General features: G+C 41.1%; 1 protein-coding gene across 8 annotated transcripts in view; it reads left to right on the top strand.

Moving 5' to 3' along the window:
• EFHB (EF-hand domain family member B) overlaps nt 1-22,835 on the top strand; it is a 59,661-nt gene that overhangs the window by 5,572 nt on the left and 31,254 nt on the right. For all 8 annotated transcript variants that reach the window (XR_011976587.1, XR_011976588.1, XR_011976589.1 and 5 more), the window contains exons 4-11: nt 644-824; nt 3,066-3,176; nt 7,315-7,444; nt 13,023-13,106; nt 14,532-14,599; nt 16,892-17,046; nt 21,258-21,465; nt 22,448-22,669. Coding sequence is in view for 5 of the 8 variants with exons in the window: in XM_072651208.1 (XP_072507309.1) it covers nt 644-824; nt 3,066-3,176; nt 7,315-7,444; nt 13,023-13,106; nt 14,532-14,599; nt 16,892-17,046; nt 21,258-21,465; nt 22,448-22,669 (1,159 nt within the window). In the remaining 3 variants the exon portion in view is untranslated. The remainder of the gene's footprint in view (nt 1-643; nt 825-3,065; nt 3,177-7,314; nt 7,445-13,022; nt 13,107-14,531; nt 14,600-16,891; nt 17,047-21,257; nt 21,466-22,447; nt 22,670-22,835) is intronic.

Below are 22,835 nucleotides of genomic sequence, written 5' to 3' on the forward strand. Positions count from 1 at the left end.
GATAAGGAATTATAGAGAAATGTGTTAAAATTCATCCAAAGACTCGACACCTCACCCACAGATATATAGGCTGCATATATTGAGTTTCCTCCCAGGAAATATAAATGATTCCCTCAGACTTTGGTGAAGGAGAAAAAGGAGACATAACTTTGGAAACATCTATTTTTTTTCCCCAGGATCTAAATATGTTGGTGAGACAGGGTAAAAGTAGACTTGCTCTTTGTTGTATAATTACCTAGACAAATTGGAATTAGAGGTCATGGCAGAGTATCTGGAAAGAATTTGTAAAGTTCTGGGAATGTGGTTTTTGCTGCCACTACTGTAATCCCAGTATCTGGGAATGTCTGAGTTGATGACATGGTGATGACATGGTCCTAGAGGACCTGCCTTGGAGCTCCTGGACTCACTGACAACCACAAGTTCAGGCAGGGACTTAACTCCCTTTCACATCTCAACTCTGGTATGTCTCACTAACAAGGAAATGAGAGAAGACTTAGGATAGCAGACTGTTCCTCTTACTTTTTAATAACCTCTACTACCAAATATTTTCCCTCATGGACTAAGATTTTAAAATAATATTATATTTTAGACCCTCATCTTTACTTTTGTGTTTTAAAATCATGTTATATATGATTCCTTTAAGGCAGACACATTGATCAATCCACCTCCTATTTCTACATTTCAACAAAGATTTAAGGAAAGGAAAGAATCCCTCTATATCAGTAATCGGAGAGCGCCATTAGGGAGGTCCCACGATCAAACACAAAATTTACCTGAATCTATTGATACAGTTAATACAACATTTGGAGTACCAATCTTCAGAGGTAACAGAAACAATAGTGATAGCATAAATCCTCCTCAAAGTATGATGAAATGTCAAGTATCTGTGGTGTGTGGGGAATATAGAAACAATGTATGTGATTGTTAAGAATGAAAAGATTGGTATGATTGGATAGATTACAGGAGGTCGGGTATTTATACCAAGCCCCTCAGCATGGGGGGAATCGTTGTGGTGGGCACCTACCTGGCCCTGGGTCCTTCTTCCAAGAAGGAAGGGTCATCCATTTAGGATAAAGAAAAAGACCTGAGGATCATAAATCTGCAACTGGAAGGGATTTTAGAGCCTAATTAGTCCAACACTCTTAGGTTACAGATGGAGAAACTGAGGCCTACAAAGGTTAAATGGCCATGTTCTCCTAGAGAGTAAATGACCATGTTCTCTGACTCCAAATCTAGCACTCTTTTCACTGTGTCATGTTGGTGCTTAGGTTTTCTTCATTTCCCTTTCCCTGAATGAAGTCATCCTTGGCTTCAAAGTGGAAGAGCCAAGATGACTGTATTATCTGCAGAAAGTGCTATAGGAACACCCCCCTCTTCCACTTAAATATGTAGGCATCAAAGTTGATGAAACTGATTTATTGACAGGGTAATCATTTAACCTGGTGCATATGAGTATTTGCTTAAAGATCAAACATTATTTAGCAAGGTTAAAAAGTAGAAAACCAATTTTCAAGAGTTCCTGAAAATTGGAAAGTAATTGGAAATGAAAATGGAAATGTAAATTCAAATCCTTGGAAGCACAAAATTGGACTAAGAGGAACTCTTCTAGCACACACATGAGACTTACATTGGGACAGGTATTGGGCTTCCCCAGAACATTGCAGACAATGGGGAAATAAGAAGTTTGTTGAACATCTGGTGGCTGTGAACCAGGAAAGGCCCCTCGACTCAAACCAAACCTTTTTGATCTCCATGAGGTTTCTTGGGCTCCTACGTCAATCTTAGCGATGAAGGGTAGCATACAGAGTTCACAGTCAGCCCAGATCCAGTCCAGACCTACAAGATTAGCCCCAGAGACCCAAAGCATCTCGGAACCTCACTTGAGGTTTAAAATTAACAGGAAGGCCTTGCAGATCTCAGAGCACATTATTCAGTGTGCTCTGAACCAAGAATTAAAAAATTATTAAGCACTTCCTGTGTATACTGTACTGGACATGCAAATAGAAGAGGAAGATAATCCTTTAACCTCAAGAAGCTCATAGGCCAATGGTGGAGAAAGTGCTGAGAGGAAGTGTTATTTATAAGTCAGAGGGAAAGTTCCCATATTTTTTAGTGTGTAGTGGCAAAACAGGTAGTGATACATCTTAAATATTATTTCCACCAACAAAATCATTTCAGTTTTTGGTGTTGAATCTTATAGCCTTGCCAAATACTTTGGTGCTAAGAACTTTTTCTCCTGTGTCTTTATTAGCTGTGACTGAATGTCTCACAGGAGCAGGTGGCAGGATACTGCTTCATGGGGAGTTGCTTCCCTGGGGGATGGCTATGGGGGCTGTGCTGGAAATAGGACCTGTGGTCTGACGGGTGCTGCCACTCCTAGGGGCTATTCCACTGGGGTCTGAAGTGGCTAGGGGGCATTGGGGGGGGGGTGGGAAGTGTAAGGTGGGAGGGAAGCTTGGCTTGCCTGGCCCATGTCACCTCTTCTCTCCTCTCTGATTGTCTTGTTGCTTCAGCTAGGCTGGCTATAGCCACCCTTGTATATGGTAGTTTTCCTGGATATTTGTGAAGATGACTGGGCATGAAAGATTCCAGAGACATCCAAAGATGCCTCAACTAGTCTGGAGATTTCCTTAGTCTTCCAGGGTGTGGATGAGGTTGTGGCATAGTTTGTAACTTAAAGGTATCAATTGATGTTCATCCTGGGCTTCATGGGCAGTCAGTGATTATGCTCTTTGTACAAATTGAAACACCTCTGAGATGAGATATACCTTTTGGTGTCTTCTCCTTTCTCTTGTCTTCTGCCTCCCTGTCCCCTGTTCCCTCTCTCATTTTTCCTCTCCCCTGTCCAGTCTCCCCACTCTCCTCTCTCTTTTTCTCTCTGTCTGTCTCTCTCTATCTCTGTCTGTCTTTCCCCTCCCTCCTGCCTTCCTCCTTCCCTGCTATCTCTTCTATTTCTCTTTCTGCCATTCCTTTCTTCTTCACCCCTTTCTCTTCTCTCTCATGCATTAACACTATCTTTAAATGGATTTATTTTATTTCTTCACATTGATTTGCTGTTCTTTCAGAGATAACTGCCGGAGACATAGTGAATCCACCAAAATCCTTTGAACAAGTATTTCAAGAAGCACATCAAGGACATGACCTGTATGTTGTATCCCACAATGATTATTATGTAGGTAAGATCATCGTAATTGGGAATATATACATATACACTGTTTATAAAACCTATTCATCGATTCATTTGTTAACTATTTATTGAATGCTCTTTATGTGTAGTACATCAGAAGAGATCTACAGATTCCTAAACCCCACCCTCCCAGAGCTTACAATTTATTAGAGTGGCAATATATATGGAGAACCTGTGATCTATCAGTGTGGGGAAGTTCTCATGGGATTTTGATCCCTTTTCCACCAGGGGAAGTGGATTTCAAGCTCAATAGTAAGTAAGAAAGGTAACAAGAGGCCTGATAGGAGCTTGGACTATAGTTTACAAAAGGAATAGCTTACAATAATAAAGAAGTTGTAGGTCTGTCTTCTGCTTTGCTCAGATGACATCTGAAGTTTTGTTTTTGGTTCTGCACCTTATAATTTAGGAAGCCCATTGAAAAGCTCATAGAGGGATTTCCAGAGGTTGGAAACCGGGATGGTGAAGGGACTTGAGACCATGCCATATAAGGACCAGACTCTGAAAACAGACACTGCTTCCTGCCCAAGCCATTCCTTTTCTGAGGAAGGGGAACTCAGAAGAATCCATGTACATGCACGTGCACATGTACACACGTGCACATGTACACACACATATCAGAGTTCATATGTGTGTGTATGTATATGACATACACAAACATGTATATGTCACAAAAATATTAAAGGGATTTTTCAAGCAATATTACTTTAGTTGGATTTAATACAGGTCTAAGGATCATGGATTTAGAGATGGAAGGGACATTAGAGACTGTCTCTAAATCCCTCATTTTATAGTTGAAGAAACTGAGGCCAAGAGAAATTAGAGTGACTTTCTTAGGGTCATAGAGGTACCAAGTTGCAAAACTGTATTTGAATCTAGTTTCTCTGGCTTCCAAATCAGGGCCCCTGCCACTATACTAGAAAAACCTTTATCCTTTTTCCATTGTTGTTATTTAATTATTAGTTATTACTATATGCCTTCTGTGGCTAATCTAAGAAATATGAGATATGAATAGGGCTTTGTGATAGGCCTTTCTTTGCTGATTTGTTGTTAAGTGTATCTTGGAAACAATAGAAAACTGGGAGGCTTGCTCTAGTTTTCTGTTTTGTTGTTTTTAAACCTGTTGCCCAGCTGCCATATGACCTTGAAAAGTCTATGGTTATATACCGTGCCCTTTTAAAGCTTGTAAATTGATAGCTTGCCTGTAGGAGTGTAGTGAGGCTGGTGGATGCATGTTAAGTCCTTTTTAGGTATTTGAGCTTTGGATAGTTTATGAGTGTGGTTCATTTTAATCTACTGGAGCATATGATACCTTACTCTGTGGTTCAAGGTATTTCCCCACTCTCTACTTTCTTGTTTTCTTTGCCTTTTCCCAGTTTATCCCTCATTACCTTGCCTCTCCACCTGTCCCTCCTCCAGCACAGACAGACTGCTTCAGCTTCTTGGCTCTGCCACCAAGTCCGGTTCTCCCCAGCTAGCCATGACCCCTTCTGCTTGCCTCTATTATGCACATGCTGTATGTCTCCTGGCTTCCTTTTGTTCAGCTGTTCCAGTTGTGTCCAACTCTTCATGACCCCATTTGGGTTTTCTTTTCTTTTCTTCCTTTTTTTGGCAAAGATAACTGAGGTGGTTTCCATTCACTTTGCAGATGAGAAAACTGAGGCAAACAGGGTGAAGTGACTTGCCCAGGGTGACACAGCTAGTAAGTGTCTGAGGCCAGGTTTGAACTCAAAGTCTTTTTGACTCCAGGCCCAGAGCTCTATCCATTACTCCACTGAAAGCCAATGTTTGCATTCTATGAAACTTAGACTTCCTTAGCTACTTTCTAAACTTCACTTCTATTCTCCGGCCATGCTGCAAATGTCACTTACAAGTTTGGCCTCTTAATTGATATCATTAATTACTTTTTGACTCTTTTTCCCCCCTGCTTTCTGGCTTTGTCCCCTTTGTGGTAGAAGCAATATCTTAACCAAAAACTCCCAGGGAATTGACCTGAGTCAGGCCCAGCTGAGAATATATTTTGAGGAAGGAAATGCCACAGCATGAGCTAAGGAATAATAATGAAAAAGGTGGTGGAGCATGGAATTTTTATTTTATAAAGGTTTTCCCTTGGAGTTCCTGTAGTTAAGGAATTATTTTCTTGTTAGGGATTGAGGGCATATACTTGACTTTAAGAGCCAAGGCTGTCCTAAGGATGCAGGATTCTGATGAGGCTGTCGTCCAGAGTCAGTTTTCAGTGAGACTGAGCCAAAGCTTTCACCCCAGCAGCAGGCAAGCTCACTATTTTGCCCATTGTTGTTCAGTCATTTTCAGTCATGTCTGATCCTTGGTGGCCCCATTTGGGCTTTTCTTGGTAGACATGCTGGAGTGGTTTGTCATTTCCTTCTCTAGTTCATTTCACAGATGGGGAAACTGAGGCAAACAGGACTAAGCGATTTGCTCGAGGTCACATAAGTGTTTCAGGCCAGATTTGAACTCAGGAAGATGAATCTGTCTGATTCCAAGCCCAATGTTCTAACCACTGAGCCACCTAGCAGTCCATTACTACCCAGAAACCCAGGGATTTCCCTAATAACTACCGTATTTCACTGCATAATTGTCTCAGATTTTATGCCAATTTTTTTTTCAAAAAAGTGGGGTGCAGTCATTATGGAAAGCTTTTCTTTTTTAATTTTGCTGGTTTTACTTAAAAATCATTTATTACTAACCTGTCTTTGGTGCAAGATTAGAATGCATGGAATACTCATGAATATACATTGAAATTGGGAAGGTACAAGTCCTACCATATCAAATGACTTACTCATGGTAACTATGCTTACCAGCTGCTCCCCCTGTGCCTATGGGTTCTTTGGGTTGATTGACAGTACTCTTAGTATTGACTGCAATATAAACCTTGGATGTTGGCTTTTGGAAATATACTGACAATGTGTGTGCGTTGAGAGTTCTAGACTCATGGCTGGCAGTGTGCAAGAGATACATGCATATCCATATGCCACCTGTGAATACATTGCTGCTCTGTTTACTTTTTAAGCAGCGTGATGAACAGAATTATACTGTGCAACAATTACATGATGAAAAGTTATAACCATTTTTTGGACAAAACAAACCAGAGTGCAGTGATTATGCAGTGGCTACAATTATACCGTGAAATACGCTGGGGGTCTTTCCGTTTTGATGTCTTCACTACTTGCCTTTCACCCAAGGGAGGAGAGGCAATAATCTTGCTTACTTCTACCCGGTAAACATAAAAGAAAGGAAAAGGACTGTGCAGAAAGGACTGAAGTTGGGTAGCACATTGGATAGGGCACTAGGTCCAGAGGAAGGAAGACCTGAGTTCAAAACATGACTTAGACATTTGCTAGCTGGGTGATCCTGGTGATATGTAATTATCTCTGCCTCAGTTTCCTCATCTATATATTTGGATAGCAACAGCATACCACAGGATTGTTGTGAGAATCAAATGTGTGAATACATATGAAACACTTTATGAATGGAGAGCACTATATATAAATATTAATAATTATTGTTCCTGATTTTATTAAAGATCTGTTTACATTTCTTGCTTCCCCTCCTCTTTTAGTGTCCAGAGCTAATGTCTGTGTCATATGGAGATTATATCTATGTAATTATCTTTCCTATTACAATCCTATGGAACATTCTTTTCATGTCATCATCTTAGATGTCAACACAGATATCATATACTATAAAGTCATAACATTTTGGAGCTGCATGAGGCTGTATAGGTCATCTAGTCTAACTCCCCCACTTTACAGACAAGGAAACTGAGGCCCAGAGAAGCTAATAACGATGGTGATGATGATGGCAACAATAACAGTGTTGATAAAGCTAGTTAGCATTTATGTAGTTGCCAAAGTGTTTTACTTATGTTGTTAACTCATTTAACCCTCACAGTCGAAATTCTCTGAGCTAGGTGCTTCACTACCTGTAACTAAGGAACATCCAACTAGCATCTCAGTCCCATCTCTCTCGGGCTTAGTAACTTGCCATGGTCACCAAGGCATTCTTGGTTGTCTTGGGTGTCCAAGGCCTTTTCCACAGGCCTTTCAGAAGCATGACCCAGACAGAAATCATTCTCCTGGTCTAAATGAGGAGCCTCCTTTATTTTACAGGGGAAGTGAAGAATAGGAAATACAACCCAGCAAGCTTTTATAGATTTCAAACATATGGAAAGGAAACACCACATTTTAATGATGGCCGAGCTGTAGCAAAATCTTTACATTGGCTCCATGAACAACAAATGTAAGTTAAATTATGTTGTTTCTCAGTGTAATTATTAGACACGTCATTTGAACTTAGAAGAGTGAACATCTTGAATTAGTGATTTTAAAAAGATTTCAGTTTCTTAAAGGCAGTGTGCTTTCCAATACTCCACTAAGAAGACCACAGAGAGTATATAATATATTATATAGTAATATAATAGAATTTCAATAAAATTGATACAGTGGCATTTTACTTTTAGGCTTATTTTATGCTTAACTGGACAACTGACTTGCTAAGTTTCGGTTAGTCTGACACTGTGGCAATGATTCCATGCTTTGAAGTTTTCAGATATCCGATTCATTGGTGTGGCTATTCTTTTCACAAGCGTAGATTATAACAAGGATACTCTAGCACTTAGCTTGGGTAGACTCAGCCCTCCTCTCCCCGCAAGAAATTTCATGTGAAAAATCTTCTGGTCACCAAAGCAGGGTGAGGTAACTTGTGCAATATTGGGACCTGTACCAAGTCTGGAAGGGTCCTGACTTTTTAATATCCTTAGGTGACTAGGAAACTATTTCAGTCCAGCCAGAGGTTACCACAGCTTCATCCAGGAAGGATGCCATCTGTGAACTGAAGCGAAGTGAATTGAGAAGAACCAGATCATTGTGCACAGTAACAACCTTCAACCTCTGGGGCAATTAAATCCTGAAGACAGCTTTGTTACTTTTGAGGAAAACACTAGCTTAACTTGCATAGAGGATGGAGTTAGGATATTGTTCCCACCACATGACTTCTGTGGTGAAAAATTTACTATCTCATGGCTGAACTTTTGTCAATGAGTGTTTCTGAACTGATCTAGGTTGATCCCTTGGCTCATAGACATGTGGTCTGTTCATTTAACTCTTGGAGCCAAAGGTCTTTAAGCTACAGAAATAGGTTATGTGAGAGAGCTGAGAGGGAAGTACACAAGATAGAGACAGGTTAGGTGATAGGGCCAGGAGGGCTTTAGAGTAGCAGAGCAGATGGTAAGGCCTAGTAGTCCTGCATCTCATTGGAAGGAATGGAATTGTTGACTCCTTACCCAAGACTTATGAGTCATCAGGTAACCTAGAAGGAAGGGGAAAGGAAGAGAGGGATGGCTTCCCCATTTTTGGTGAGTCTTTCTGCCTACTAGCCAGATGATTTCTGGGACTAAGAAGGTGGAGTGGCTCTGGATGGTTTCCAGGAGGGCCCAGGGCTGGGTGATTTCCAAAAGAAAGCAGAAGAGGAAGGTCACTACCAAGCCACTCTGAGGCATTGCATATGACTTATTGGAGGAATGATATCATATATGCCAGGAGACTACACTGGAAAATCAAGGGATGAGCTTATGAGGATTTTTTTTTGGGTGGAATCTGGATCTGTGATTTTATTCATGTGGGAAATTCCTAGAATAGAATTCTCTATTAATAAAGCCTCCATAATTGTTAGGACAAGGAAGCCCTGGATTTGGGGGAAAATTGTGAGCAGTTGTACCCTTCAGCTGACCTTGTATGCTGCCGGGGGCTGGGATAGAGATTTTGACCATAATCATTAAAGACTGGCTGTGTCAGGGAGAACCATAGAATTGTTCATCTTTGGGTTCTACCTCCCAGAGCAGTAAGGGAGGTCTGTAACTTATTTTTGGAGTTGCTTGGAGCACAGACAAGTTGTCTTGACCAGGGTTATCTGGTGGGGTTATCAGAGCTAGAACCTGAATACAGATCTTCCTGATTCTAAAACTGGTCTTCTATCTATTATGGCTCATTGCCTTTCAGCTGGTAAAATATGATCTATCTATTTGCCTTATTGGCGCCCTTCCTCACACCAGGGGCCAGCTACAGGCTCATACCTTTGGCCATAGTGGGAATGACATGAGAACATGCAACTAAGCCATCAGCATTATTGCCAAAGGGAAAAAAAAAGAAAAGCTAAAATCTTATCAGCAATTAAATCAATAGCATCATTTTTGAATGTACTTAAAAAAATATTCTAGAATGGTGAGCCATTAAGATGAGTTAACGAATTTTGAGATTTTAAAAAGAAGTTAATTAGTTGCTCCAAAACATCTAAAAATAATAGAGGTTTCTTTAAAACATATTTATTTTAAACATGCTTTTCTTTTTAAATTTTGAGTTTCAAAATTTGTCCCTCTGTCCTACCTGCTCATTGAGAAGGCAAGCAAAATTATGTAAATTATGCATGGGAGATCATGTGAAACATATTTCCATATTAGCCATGTCACATAAAAGCGGCAAAAAATAAATCAAGAAGGTTATGTTTCAATTTGCACTCAGAATTCATCATTTCTCTCTCTGGAGGTGGACAGCATTTTTTTAAACCTTGATTTCTTTGGAATTATCTTGGTTCATGTATTGCTTGATCAGAGTGCCAAGTCTTTCACAGTTGATCATCATTATAACATTGATGATCTCCAGTTCTTGTCACTTCACTTTGCTTCAGTTCACAGATGTCTTCCCTTGCTTCTTTTTTTTTCTCCTGAAACCAGCCCTATCATAATTTCTTATACTGCAATAGTACTTCATCACAATCACATACCACAACCTGTTCAGCCATTTCCGAGTTGATGAACATCTCCACAGATCTCTCCTGCCAACCTCCTAAGTTGTCTTATGATAGAAAAGTATCTTGCTTTGACCTATTGTTGGCTCTGCTGCTCCAAAATTTGATTTATGGCATTATTTTAAAGTTGTTTGGAGAGAAATGTTGGGAGAGTTCAGCTGGGTTGCTGCCTGTCCTTTGCCATCTTGGCTGCATGCCTCACAGAGGTTACTTTTGAAACATAAATGGCAAGATCTGTTTTTGTTTTGGTATTATTTGCAAGAGAGAGTGGAGTGTCCTGGGCACCTAGCCTTGGCCCCTGTGCTCATCAACATTTTTGTCAATGACTCAGATGAAGCCACAGAAGGCATGTTTGTCAAATTTGCAGATGAAACAGAGCTGGGAGGGATAGATGGTACTTTGGATGACAGAGTCTGGGTCCCAAAAGAGCTGATAGCCTGGAATGATGAGCTAAAGTGAATAAGATGAAATTTAATAGGAATAAATATTAAGTTCTATGCTTGGGTTCAGAACATCTGCTTTACTAAGTACACAGTGAGGGAATTGTGGTTAGATAATAGTTTCCTTACAAACAAGATCAAAGGGTTATAGGAGATAGCAAACAATATAAGTCTCAGTGTGACAGGGCTGCCAAATCAGTTAATGTTATCCTTGGTTGCATTGAGAGGCCATAGTTCATGCATGATATGAAGTTCTAAAAGCATAATTTTTATAATCATTGATTCAGTGATATGGAAAAATTCCATAGGGAAATTCCCAGACTCCCATTCAAGATTGTAGATGAAATCTTTGCCACAAATCTATTGTTGCTGGAATGTCTTGAGAGAATCCTCATGTTATGTAATGACTTTTCCCCCCTTTTCTTTTTCAATTACTGGATACAGTGGATGAACTGACTTAAAATGTTGCTGTTTCTCTCATCTCTTCCACACATTCCTTTTACTAATATAGAAAATATTTTAAAATGAATTCAGATAGTAGTCTGTGAGCTAAGTGGGAAAAACATGCAGTTGAAAAAAATTCTACTTGATTAAACAGTAAATGATGCTAGAAAATTCTGATTAGTCACACAAGTGGAAAGTACAGGAATGATATCCTGAGATTTAGAAAAATGGTTCTTAATTCAAAAATGACGGAGGCTACCCTCCCGCTGTGTGTTGTCCTGGTTAGAACCCATTTGGGATATTGGGTTCAATTCTGATGGCTGTGTTTTAGAAAGAACATCATAGACAGGTTAGAATGTATTCAGAAAACATAGATCAAACTGGCAAAAGGGTTGGAAACATACAAGGATTTACTGAAGAAATGGGATGGTTAGCCTGACAAAAAGAATTCTCAGGGGATGGGAATGTGCTGTCTATCTTAAAATGTCTGCAAACATGTGACATGGAAGTGGGATTAGATTTACTCTGTTGAACTACTGAGAGTAGAGTTTGATGTACAAAGTGATAGAGGCAGATTTAGGCTTGCTGGGAAAGAAAAGTTGTATAACAACGGACACTTTCCCAAAGTAGAATGAATTTCCTTGGGAGAGCGTGGGATTTCTTCTCCTCAGTCTTTATTCAGAAACTGGAAGACCGCTTCCTAGGGATGTAGTGGAAGAATTCTCAGAAATAGATCGGAATAGGTCGTCCGTAAGGGCCCTTCTGAGTCTCAGATTCTATGATGCTGTTGTATGTGAGAACTCAGAATAACCTTATGGAACCCAACAATTAGGAAGTGGAACAAGAAATAGAGAAGTTGAATTAATTTATATTTTGGTCTGTTCTTTTGTTTCTCCACAGAGTGTCACTCTTCCCTAGAAACTTGCTCAGCTTGGCAATATCTGGATAGGACAAGAAATGTACACATTTTTATTTTTGAGCAAACCGTGGCTTCAAATATCTGTTGTATTTTAAAAAATCGAATGATTAAAACAACATTATTCTGTTTAGTAATCATGCTGTAGCTTATCACAATGTCCTAGCAAATGTGAGATTAAAAATGCTTTTTAAATTTAATTTTTTGTTACATTTTAAGTTCAGAACTTTCTTCTTCCCTTTCTCTCTGTCCCACACTAGCACACACACATGCATATACACACATGTAAAAATCATACGATACATACTTCAACTTATCAGTTCTTTCTTTGGAGATAGATAGCATCTTCCTTTATAAGTCCTTTGATATGAATAATTTTAATACTCTGAATAGCTTAATCTTTGAATTTATTCTTTGAACAATATTGTTCTTTGAACAATATTACTGTTATTGTATACAATGTTCTTTTGCTTCTGCTCATGTCCGTCCTCATTATTTCTTGTCTTTCCTTTTTTTCCTAAAATCAACCTGCTCGTTATTTCTTATAGCACAGTATAGTATTGTGTCACAATCATATTCCATAACTAGTTTAACCATTCCCCAATTGATGGGCATCCCCTTAATTTTCAAACAAAGAGAGCTATTATAAATATTTTATAACATGTAGGTTATTTTCCTTTTTCCCTGATCATCTTGGGAAACAGACCTAATAGTGGTATTGCTAGGTCAAAGAATATACATTATTTTATAACAGATTGTTCTCCAAAATGGGTGGATCAGTTCACATTTCCACCACTAGTATACTAGTGTCCCAATTTTTCTAGCATTTGTCATTTTCCCCTTCTGTCATGTCAGTCAATCTGATAGGTATGAGATAACTTAAAGTTGTTTTAATTTGCATTTCTTTAATCAATAGTGATTTAGACCATTTTTACATAGCTTTGATTTCTTCATCTAAAAACTGCCTGTTCATATCCTTTGAGCATTTATCAACTGGGGAATAACAAATATAAGTTTTTTAAAAGTAAATGTAAAATTCACATAGAAATAAATGCTAAAATGAACAAATGTTTTCTTTTTAATATGGTGTTACTTTTGAAATGATGGATAGCTCCCTTATGCCCAAAATGTACTTTTATACTCTTCCACCATATGCATACTTGGAAACTATATAGACTTCGTCAACAGGAATATTTATTTTTTTCTAATTTTATAGGAAAAAAGGCAGTAAAATAGTTTCCAAAAGAGTCGATGATTTCCATGAAAAGTTTCAACACAAACTTGGAAAAGTCTGGGATCCGTAAGTCAAAAGATAAAGCTTCCAACTAATATTTTTCACTCTTTTAGAAAAATACTGTGCTCAGCACTGATTTTCTTTTTAAATATATTTTCCTTTTAAATATATCTTTCTGTTAAATTTCAGAAGAATCTTTAATTTTCATCATGAGCAACATTTTAATGCTTCGGTGACCCCAAAAATGATGGGTTATATTCCTTAAGAAGCCATCTCGAAGCTGGGCCTAAGTACTATCCTTGCCACTAGGAAGACTGAGGATTACTTTTGTGTGGAGTTTTGAACTTCAGTAGCTAAACCTAATCAAATTTCCTCACTAAGATCACCACCAGTATGATGAGTTCTGGGTATCACAAGTTGCCTAAGGAGAGGTAGACTAGCCCATGTCAGAGTCAGAGGCAATCAAAGCTTCCATGCCCATGAATGACTCTTGATTTTACTTTCTGCCAGAATGAGATAGAGAGGCCTGATTTCAAAACCAAACCAAACCATCTCCATGAACCCAAATTTGCAAATATTATCTCACTTATATGTTGAATGAGGTATGTTTGAAAATTTTTTTTAAAATCTGGGATATTGTAGTACTTAGTCATAATTACAGCAAGGGGCACATGAGAACGAATCTCAGTTTAAGCAGATTTACTTAATCTTTATTTTTTCATTGAGGTTCAAGTAGAAGAGATATGCTATTAAAAGAAAAAGCAACTTTGATGTTCGACATATATATTTTATCAAATGAGATGATGTATGTATAAAGTTCTTTATAAATTTTAGAGCACTATTTACGTAATTGTGAAGCATTATGTTTTATTCTTTTCTCCTACTCTGAGTTCAGATAGAGATGGCCCTGGGACTGTATTTGGTATAAATGTTAAATTTGCTTTCTTTGCTTTAAACAACAAAAAGAAAAACTTCTGTGTTCAACATAAAAGAATAATAGCAGGGTAGGGAACTGCCCTGGAGGTTCTTTTTAACCAAAGCCTATGGAACTAAATGAGAAAAATGAGATAACATGAACACTAACAGCCTAAACTTGTGTCATGGGTTTAGGGTTAAGGGTGCCATGTGTCATAAGATTAAGGTTAATGTGAAGCGTAACACACTTCACACATATCATCTCATCTGATAAATTAAAGATTTGTTGAAGCATTAACATTTTTATCAGCCTGTCTCTTCTAGTTTACCCAAGATGAAATAAAGCTTCTCAAAATATCATTATTGTCACCATCATCCTCATCCTCATCATTAATAACTCGGTGTGAGCATTCCCTTCTCCCCATGGAGATAGAAAGTCCTCAGTGCCTTACCCTTTGGGGTTCTTACCTTCATTTCACCTATAAATCCTCCATCTAACATTTATGGGAGAAATATTTAAAATTCCACAGGTGCTATGTGATGAATATTTTAATGACAGTTGTTTTCATCTGATAGCATTGCAGAAACAATGAACATTCCACCGGACCACACATTTGGAGTATTTCTGCGTCCAGAGGATTATGGTAAATATACAGTTTTCTTCCAAAGTGTAAAAAACCATGGATTTCAATTAAATGTTGCCTTCCTTTACAAGTCCTACATTAAAAAAATAATAAAATCACAAGGTTGTGTTTTTGTTAATGAAACAACGCAAAGTGAAGAAAAGGAACATTCGTTTTGTGCCATTTTATTTGAAGAATGGAAAGTTTTATTCCCCAATAGTGTGTCCCTTTAAATAAAAAATAAATACATTGGATATTATTGAACATATAATATAATCTCCTTATATAAAATATGCCTAACCAACCAAAATAAAAAGAATAATAATACATTTATTTTTTTCTTGGTATCCTCTGCCCCTAGCAAAGTGCCTGGCAGAGAGTGGTTATTTAATAAATGCTTCTTGATTTGGATTTAAGTACTACAATGAAAGACCAAATAGTGGAGAGTAATTCTTGAGTCATAAGAGGTCACGTGTCATTATGGGTAGAGCGCTAGCCTTGCCAGGATTGAGTTCCACCTCTCATGTATGCTGGGTCTTTGACTACACAAATCACTTAGCCTTTTACATAATGTTCCACTATTATTAATTCTTGTGAAGGTGTTGGGAGAGTGGCCACATCTGGGGTTCCTTAGACCAATCAAATCACAGGTTCTAATCTACATTCTTAATTCAGTACTACAGTAGATCTATTATTTTATTGATGTATATATTCCCTTGACGAATACAGGTTGTCACCAAGCACCTACTATGTGCGCCAGATCCTCTGTTGAGATCTGGGGATCTGAAGAAAGGTAAAAGATAGTCCCTGCTCTCAAGCGGCTCATAGTCTAACGGGGGAGACAACATGCAAACAAGATATGTGTAGGATAAATTGGGGATAATTAATAGAGAAAAGGCACTAGCATTGAGGGGTCTCTGGAAATGTGGGATTTTAGCTGATGCTTGAAAGAAGCCGGGGAAGCTAAGGTGGAGATGAGGTGTTGGAGATGAAGATATTCCAGGCATGGGGAACAGCCAGAGAAAATCTGCAGTTAGAAGAGCTACAGTTAGTAACTTGTGGTAGGAACAGCATGGATGCCAGTGTCATTGGATTGAAGAGTACATGGTGGCTGGAGTAAGGAATAAGAAGGTAGAAAGAGAACAGTTTAGGAAGGGGTTTGAATCACAAACAGAAGATTTTATTTTTGATCCTAGAGGTGATAGGGAGCCATTAGAGTTTATCGAATGGAGTGAAGGTGACTTGGCCAGACTTGTACTTTATGAAGATCACTTTGACAGATGAGTGGAGGATGAACTGATGTGGAAGAGACTCAAGGTTAGATAAGAACTTTACTATGCCTGCACATCCTGTGATGTCCTGGTCCACATCCTCCAGCAAATCCACTACAGGTCTGTTCAACATGCCAGGAGATTTCTTCACATTCTTTTGGCATCTTGAAGATGGCTAGTAGACCAGGAGGTACATCCACTCTCACCGTGTGACTAGCCTATCTTATCTGTTTCTTTTTGAACACACACATTCTGTAGGTATTCATTCTTAGTTTGAGTTTGAAACACCTTGTATACTGAGTGCCTAAAGAAAAAAAGTTGAGATATATTATGCTTGAATTTATATATCATCAACAAACTTTTGCTGAGTTTGGATTATTTATAAGCAAAGCTTCTTTTAAGAGGAAGATGACCCAGCCTGCTCACTCAAAATTAGGAACTTTTGGTGGAATTAATTTATTTTACACATTAAATAGCTAATTTGTTAGTGTACGACTCCTTGGTGCAGTGGTAACAATACTCAATTTGGAGTCATTGTACCTGGATTCAGGTGTAGACTGCCAGCACTGGCCAAATTGCAGCCTCTTTAGGCCTTAGGCTCCTTTTCTGTAAGATAAGAAGTTTAGACTAAACTGCATAGTTCCCGAAAGTCTATATTTCTCTTCCATTCAGCTCAACTGTTTAATTGAAAATGGATTTTATTGGAGATAGAGAACTCCCACTGAAAAATTGAAGATAATTCATAATGCAATTTGAAAGTGAAGATAATTGAAGATAGATTATCAAACTGTGAATTTTTAAAATAAGATACAAAAATGATTTTGAGAAAGTAATTTCTTCTTAAGAAGTGAAGCAATACAAAACCACTGGTTTTGTCAGACACGTGTCTACAATTAACTGTATTTTTAATGGTAACAGTTATTTTAAGTGTTTAGATTTAGATTTTTTTCAAAAGAAGTTGATTTATTATTACCATCATTAATGTTCTTATTCAAATGGGGATAGTATTGATTTATCTTTGGCTGTGGTTGCATTCCAACAGGAGCTGGCGACCTCATTTACAACCGACTACCAGGCCAGTACCTTCGTGGCAAGGACAGGCAGCGGGCCGTCTTTGCGGCAATTCGTCAGCATCTGAAGAAAGTGAACTATCGCAACTTTGACACTTTGCTGGAGGCGTTCCGGCATTTTGACAGGGTCAGTGATGTGATGACTTGTTATTTATGTGTCCTGTAAATCAGTCTTGTGGAGATGTCACAAAGAATCCTAGAACCTAGATTTTTTTTTCTAAACCAGAAAATGTAGGCAGGTCTAAGTGGGGAGTTAAGGAATTATTTGTGAATTTAAGTGACGTAGAAGAGCAACTACATGGCTCAGGTCAAAAAACTTCAATCCAAACTCTATAGATTTACCATTTATTAGAGCCATGATTAGGGTGGAGTGATTAGGGCTTTGCTCCAGGTTGTTGCCATCTGGTAGAGGTTGTGTGCCACCATCCACAGGATTCTGTGGCACCTCTCCTGGAACCTGGCATTACCTATCTTCGTGCCCTTTTTTTACTATCCCAATCCTTGCCATCCATCCCCAGAGCTTGTTGTGGGCTATCAGTCATGTGAAGGTGTCTAGGGTTGTGAGTTCTGGGCTACAAACTATACTTTCTCCTGGTAGAAACGCATGCGGGGCTTGAGGGACCCATACCACACCCTTCATGGGTGGGGATTACTTTAGATTAGCAGTGATGTCTACATATCTTAGAATCCAAGGTGTCCCCATACCTCAAAGAGGCTCTTTCTCCTCTCAGCTGACTTTGTCTCAGGCACTAGAATTCTTAGTTAAGGTTCTACCAGTCATTCAACCTGAAAGTGAAAGGAAAAACAGAAACAAGCCGATGTATGTACATTGTTTTTACCCAGAGCAATAGGGAAGGAAAACTATCTATATTATAATATTTGATGGGAAGAGAATTTCAATTTCTCCTAAAAGTAAGAATGAGATTCTACTTGCCTTCATATGTTGAATATAATGCTTAAATTTGCTTTTCTAATGTATTTGTATCATTTAAAATTATCTGCTGCCTGTTTTATTGCAGGTCCCATTTGGTTCCTTTTAAGATCTCAGCCTCTGTACCTCTGCTGGAATGAAAGATAGCAATAATTTAATTTTAAACATTTCTTAATTCTTTTTTTTTTGATTAACAAGCATTTCTCCTATGTCCTGTCCATTAAAAAAAAGGTAACGAAACAAATCAAAAAACCCTTGTGCAAATGCACAATCAAATGTGTTTCATTGGCCATAACCAAAAAAGTGTGTCCCATTCTGCCTCTTGAATCTACTGCCCCTCTGTGAGGAGGAGGCTAGCATGCTTTATCATCAGTTTTCAAACTGCATAGCACTAGATCAATGCTAGCTATTATTAATGTGGATGTTTCTGGTCATTGAGTTATTGTTCTTAAGTTTTTAAAAACTATATTGACAATGCTGCTGTTATTCTCATTTTTTGCTGTTTTTTCTCACTTCTTGAAGTCATCTTTGACTGAAATCATCTATTTTGTTATTTCAATTAGTTATCTCATTTACCATAATTTGGCTCTTCTGCAGTTGATGGACAATCCCTTAGCTACTAGTGCTTTGCCACTAAAAAGAGTTTCTTCTATAAGTATTTTTGTTCAAGGGGGTCCTTACCCTCCTCCACCCATTTTTTTTGCCCTTGGGTTATAGAGCAAGTAATAGTGTTGCTGGGTCAAAGTATATAGACAGTTTAGAACTTTTGGGACATAGTTCCAAATTGCTTTCAAAAATGTTTAGATCTATGCATAGTTCCACCAATGGTACATTAATGTTCCTGCTTTGTAATAATAGTTTAATATGTATTATTTAAATGGAACTGATTTTATAAGAACATTTATATACACACAACTCCACTTTCTCACAAATTAGTGGTTAGAGAATACCTAACTACCCAATTTGCTTGTATAGAATCTTGCTTGACACAAAACCTTTTATGTGTGATTTTGAGCACATAAAATTGCAGACTAGATGCTGGCTATTTTGAAAATTAGCAACAAACTAAAATTAGATATGTCAGCTAAAATAAGGACTTTCCCCTCCTCATTCAAATCTAGCTCAATTTCAAAGATTCAGGAAGAAAAAAGTATACATAGGAATGGATTGAATGTAAAACTCCCTGATGGAAATGACAGTACACATTTATTGCTATCTATGTCCATCCATCAATCGATAAATATTTATTAAATGCTTACTGTGTTCCAGGCACTGTGTCAAACACTGAGGAAATATAAAGAGGCAAAAAACAGTCCCTGTCCTCAAGGAGCTTATAATGTAATAGGGGAAACAACATTCAAAGAAATTTATGAGAAGTAAACTATATACAGGATGAATAGAAAATAAAAAAGGGAAAAACTTCCCTTCCTCTCCTCTCCCTTCCCCTCCCCTCCCCTACCCTCCCTCCCCTCCCTCCCCTCCCCTTCCCTCCCTCCCCTCCCCTCCCTCCCTTCCCCTCCCTCCCCTCCCCTCCCTCCCCTCCCTTCCCCTCCCCTCCCTCCCTCCCCTCCCCTCCCTCCCCTCCCCTCCCTCCCCTTCCCTCCCTCCCCTCCCTCCCCTCCCCTCCCTTCCCTCCCCTACCCTCCCTCCCCTCCCTCCCCTCCCTCCCCTCCCCTTCCCTCCCTCCCCTCCCCTCCCCTCCCTCCCCTCCCTCCCCTCCCCTCCCCTCCCTCCCCTCCCTCCCCTCCCCTCCCTCCCCTCCCTTCCCCTCCCCTCCCTTCCCTCCCCTCCCTCCCTTCCCTCCCTCCCCTCCCCTCCCTCCCCTCCCTCCCCTCCCCTCCCCTCCCTCCCCTCCCTTCCCCTCCCCTCCCTTCCCTCCCCTCCCTCCCTTCCCTCCCCTCCCCTCCCTCCCCTCCCTCCCCTCCCTCCCCTCCCCTCCCCTCCCTCCCCTCCCTCCCCTCCCCTCCCTCCCCTCCCTTCCCCTCCCCTCCCTTCCCTCCCTTCCCTCCCCTCCCTCCCCTCCCCTCCCTCCCCTCCCTTCCCCTCCCCTCCCTCCCCTCCCCTCCCTCCCCTCCCTTCCCCTCCCCTCCCTCCCTTCCCTCCCTCCCCTCCCTCCCTTCCCTCCCTCCCCTCCCTTCCCTCCCCTCCCTCCCCTCCCCTCCCTCCCCTCCCTTCCCCTCCCCTCCCTTCCCTCCCTCCCCTCCCTTCCCCTCCCCTCCCTCCCTCCCCTCCCCTCCCCTCCCTCCCCTCCCTCCCCTCCCCTCCCTCCCTCCCCTCCCTCCCCTCCCTCCCCTCCCCTCCCTCCCCTCCCCTCCCTCCCCTCCCTCCCCTCCCCTCCCTCCCCTCCCCTCCCTCCCCTCCCTCCCCTCCCCTCCCTCCCCTCCCTCCCCTCCCTCCCTTCCCTCCCTCCCCTCCCTTCCCTCCCTTCCCTCCCCTCCCCTCCCTCCCCTCCCTTCCCCTCCCCTCCCTCCCTTCCCTCCCTCCCCTCCCTCCCTTCCCTCCCTCCCCTCCCTTCCCTCCCTTCCCTCCTCTCCCTCCCCTCCCCTCCCTCCCCTCCCTTCCCCTCCCCTCCCTTCCCTCCCTCCCCTCCCTTCCCCTCCCCTCCCTCCCTCCCCTCCCCTCCCTCCCCTCCCCTCCCTCCCCTCCCCCCCCTCCCTCCCCTCCCCTCCCTCCCCTCCCCTCCCTCCCCTCCCTTCCCTCCCTCCCCTCCCTTCCCTCCCTTCCCTCCCCTCCCCTCCCTCCCCTCCCCTCCCTCCCCTCCCTCCCCTCCCCTCCCTCCCCTCCCCTCCCTCCCCTCCCTTCCCTCCCTCCCCTCCCTTCCCTCCCTTCCCTCCCTCCCCTCCCCTCCCTCCCCTCCCTTCCCTCCCCTCCCCTCCCCTCCCTCCCCTCCCCTCCCTCCCCTCTCCTCCCCTCCCCTTCCCTTTCACAACAACTGGAAACTGAGGCAAATAATGATTAAGAGACTTGTCTAGGGTCACACATTTAGTATGTATCTGAAGTTGGATTTCAACTGAGGTCTTCATGACTCCAGTCCAGCTCTGTATCCACTGTCTACCTTGGCTTACTCTGGGGGATACATATGGCTAGGGGAGATGTGTAAAGGGGAGACCCACACCAAGAGTCTGTGTTGCCAGGGCCCACTTGTGGCGGATGCATAGGTAAGGTCACATGTGGCCATGTTTCTGACTAATATTTATAATTTGCTATCTAGTGAATGTAGTATCTACACAATAAAGACCAATGCAGCTTAATCCTTGGCTCCTGACTTGGATCTATAACTTCACTCAATACTAAGCCTGCAGTGATGCGGTGATGATGATTTCATTTGAACAAGGTGAAAGCCAACCCCCATGGAGAAGCACGTGGGAGCAGCACATCCTTTAGCTTTTCTACCTTATTTCTAACAGAATGGAGATGGGTTTATAGACAAAGGAGAGCTCCAGAGAGCCTGTTCGCAGATGAACCTAGAACTAGATGAAATGCTCCTGGATGAACTGTTTGATTACTGTGATCTGGAAAAGAATGGCAGGATTAACTACCAAGAGTTCACCAATTTTCTGAACTGGAAAGACAAAATGCCGATCAAGGAATTTGAAGAAAAGATCCTCATCAGAGGTATGTGATTTTAAAAATGGTTTGAATGAATGGATATAAAAGCATTGATAAGCTCAGTCTGGCGGTGCATGCCCATGCTTCCCATTTCTAATGGAGCTGAGGCTGGCCTGTATCTGGAGTGCCAGAGCTCTGAACTGCAGCAGACCATACCCATTGTGTGTCCTCATTAAGTATAGCATCAGTGTGGTGAGCCCTGGGAACAGAGGGTCACTAAGTTGTCTAGAGAAGGACAGTCCTGCTATTTGGAAAAAGAACAGGTCCAAGCTTCCAGTTCTGATCAGTGATGGGATTGGGCCTGCGAGTTGCCCCTGACTTCTAGCCTGGGCAAGATGGAGAGGCTATATGTTCTGTAGAAGGTCTGTCCTAGTTTTCTCAGCTGCTAATGCTGCTAATGCTTTCCCTTCTGAGATGACCTTCCATCTACTCTATATATTTTGTGTGTACTGGGTTATTTAAATGTCATTAAAATGAAAACTCCTTAGCCAGGAGTGATGGCTCACGTGTGTGTCCCTGCTGCAGCTGTGGAGACTGAGGAAGGAGGATTACTTGAGCTTGGGAGCTCTGAGCTGCAGTGGGCTATGCTGATTGGGTGACCACACCGAGTGTGGCACAAATATGGTGGGTGTGGAACTGGAGTGCTTCCAGGACAGGCAGATGACTCTGGCTGGTAAAAGGGAGCCAGCTAGAGCTTCTCTGCTGGTCAGTATTGGAACTGGCCCATGAATGGCTATTGTACTTGTACTTCCAGCTTGGGCAAGTTAGGGAGAGTCAGCCTCAGAAAACCCCAAGAAAAATAAAGGGCAGGGGGCAGTTTTTTTTTTTTGGCCAGAGCTCAGCACAGTGCCTGACACATAGTAAGCCTTAAGAAATAACTGACTGAATGACTTTGGCAGCAAGTAGGAAACTTCAACACCTAACTCTAATGGAAGCTGGAAATGCTTGATGCCGATCACAGTAGACATTTTATGCTACTTTCTTAAAGGGAAAAAAATGTCAGAAGATCCTCAGTGCTCCCTTATTACTGGTACAGAATTAGAGAGCCCAGTTGTTCCTCTGATCAAACCTGAAGATATTGTACAAGAAGAACCTGGGAAATCAACGAAGACTCCCCGGACCCTCTCACGACCAACAGATAAAGTATTTGCTGATTATAAAACAACATCTTCTCAGATTAATTCAGTTGTAGGAGGTGTTTCTCCAATGAGTAAGTATATTAGATTTCTTTTTTTTTTAAAGAACCAAGAAACACATGGAAACATCAAGAAAACATTCCCTGTATTTTAGCTAGACTGAAATAATGGCAAATCAGGAGCTAAACAAAATGAATATCTTATAAAAATTTGACCCCCACTGTGGTTAGTGGGGTTTAC

This window comes from Notamacropus eugenii, chromosome 3 (assembly GCF_028372415.1).
Source record: "Notamacropus eugenii isolate mMacEug1 chromosome 3, mMacEug1.pri_v2, whole genome shotgun sequence".
NCBI classification, from domain to species: domain Eukaryota; kingdom Metazoa; phylum Chordata; class Mammalia; order Diprotodontia; family Macropodidae; genus Notamacropus; species Notamacropus eugenii.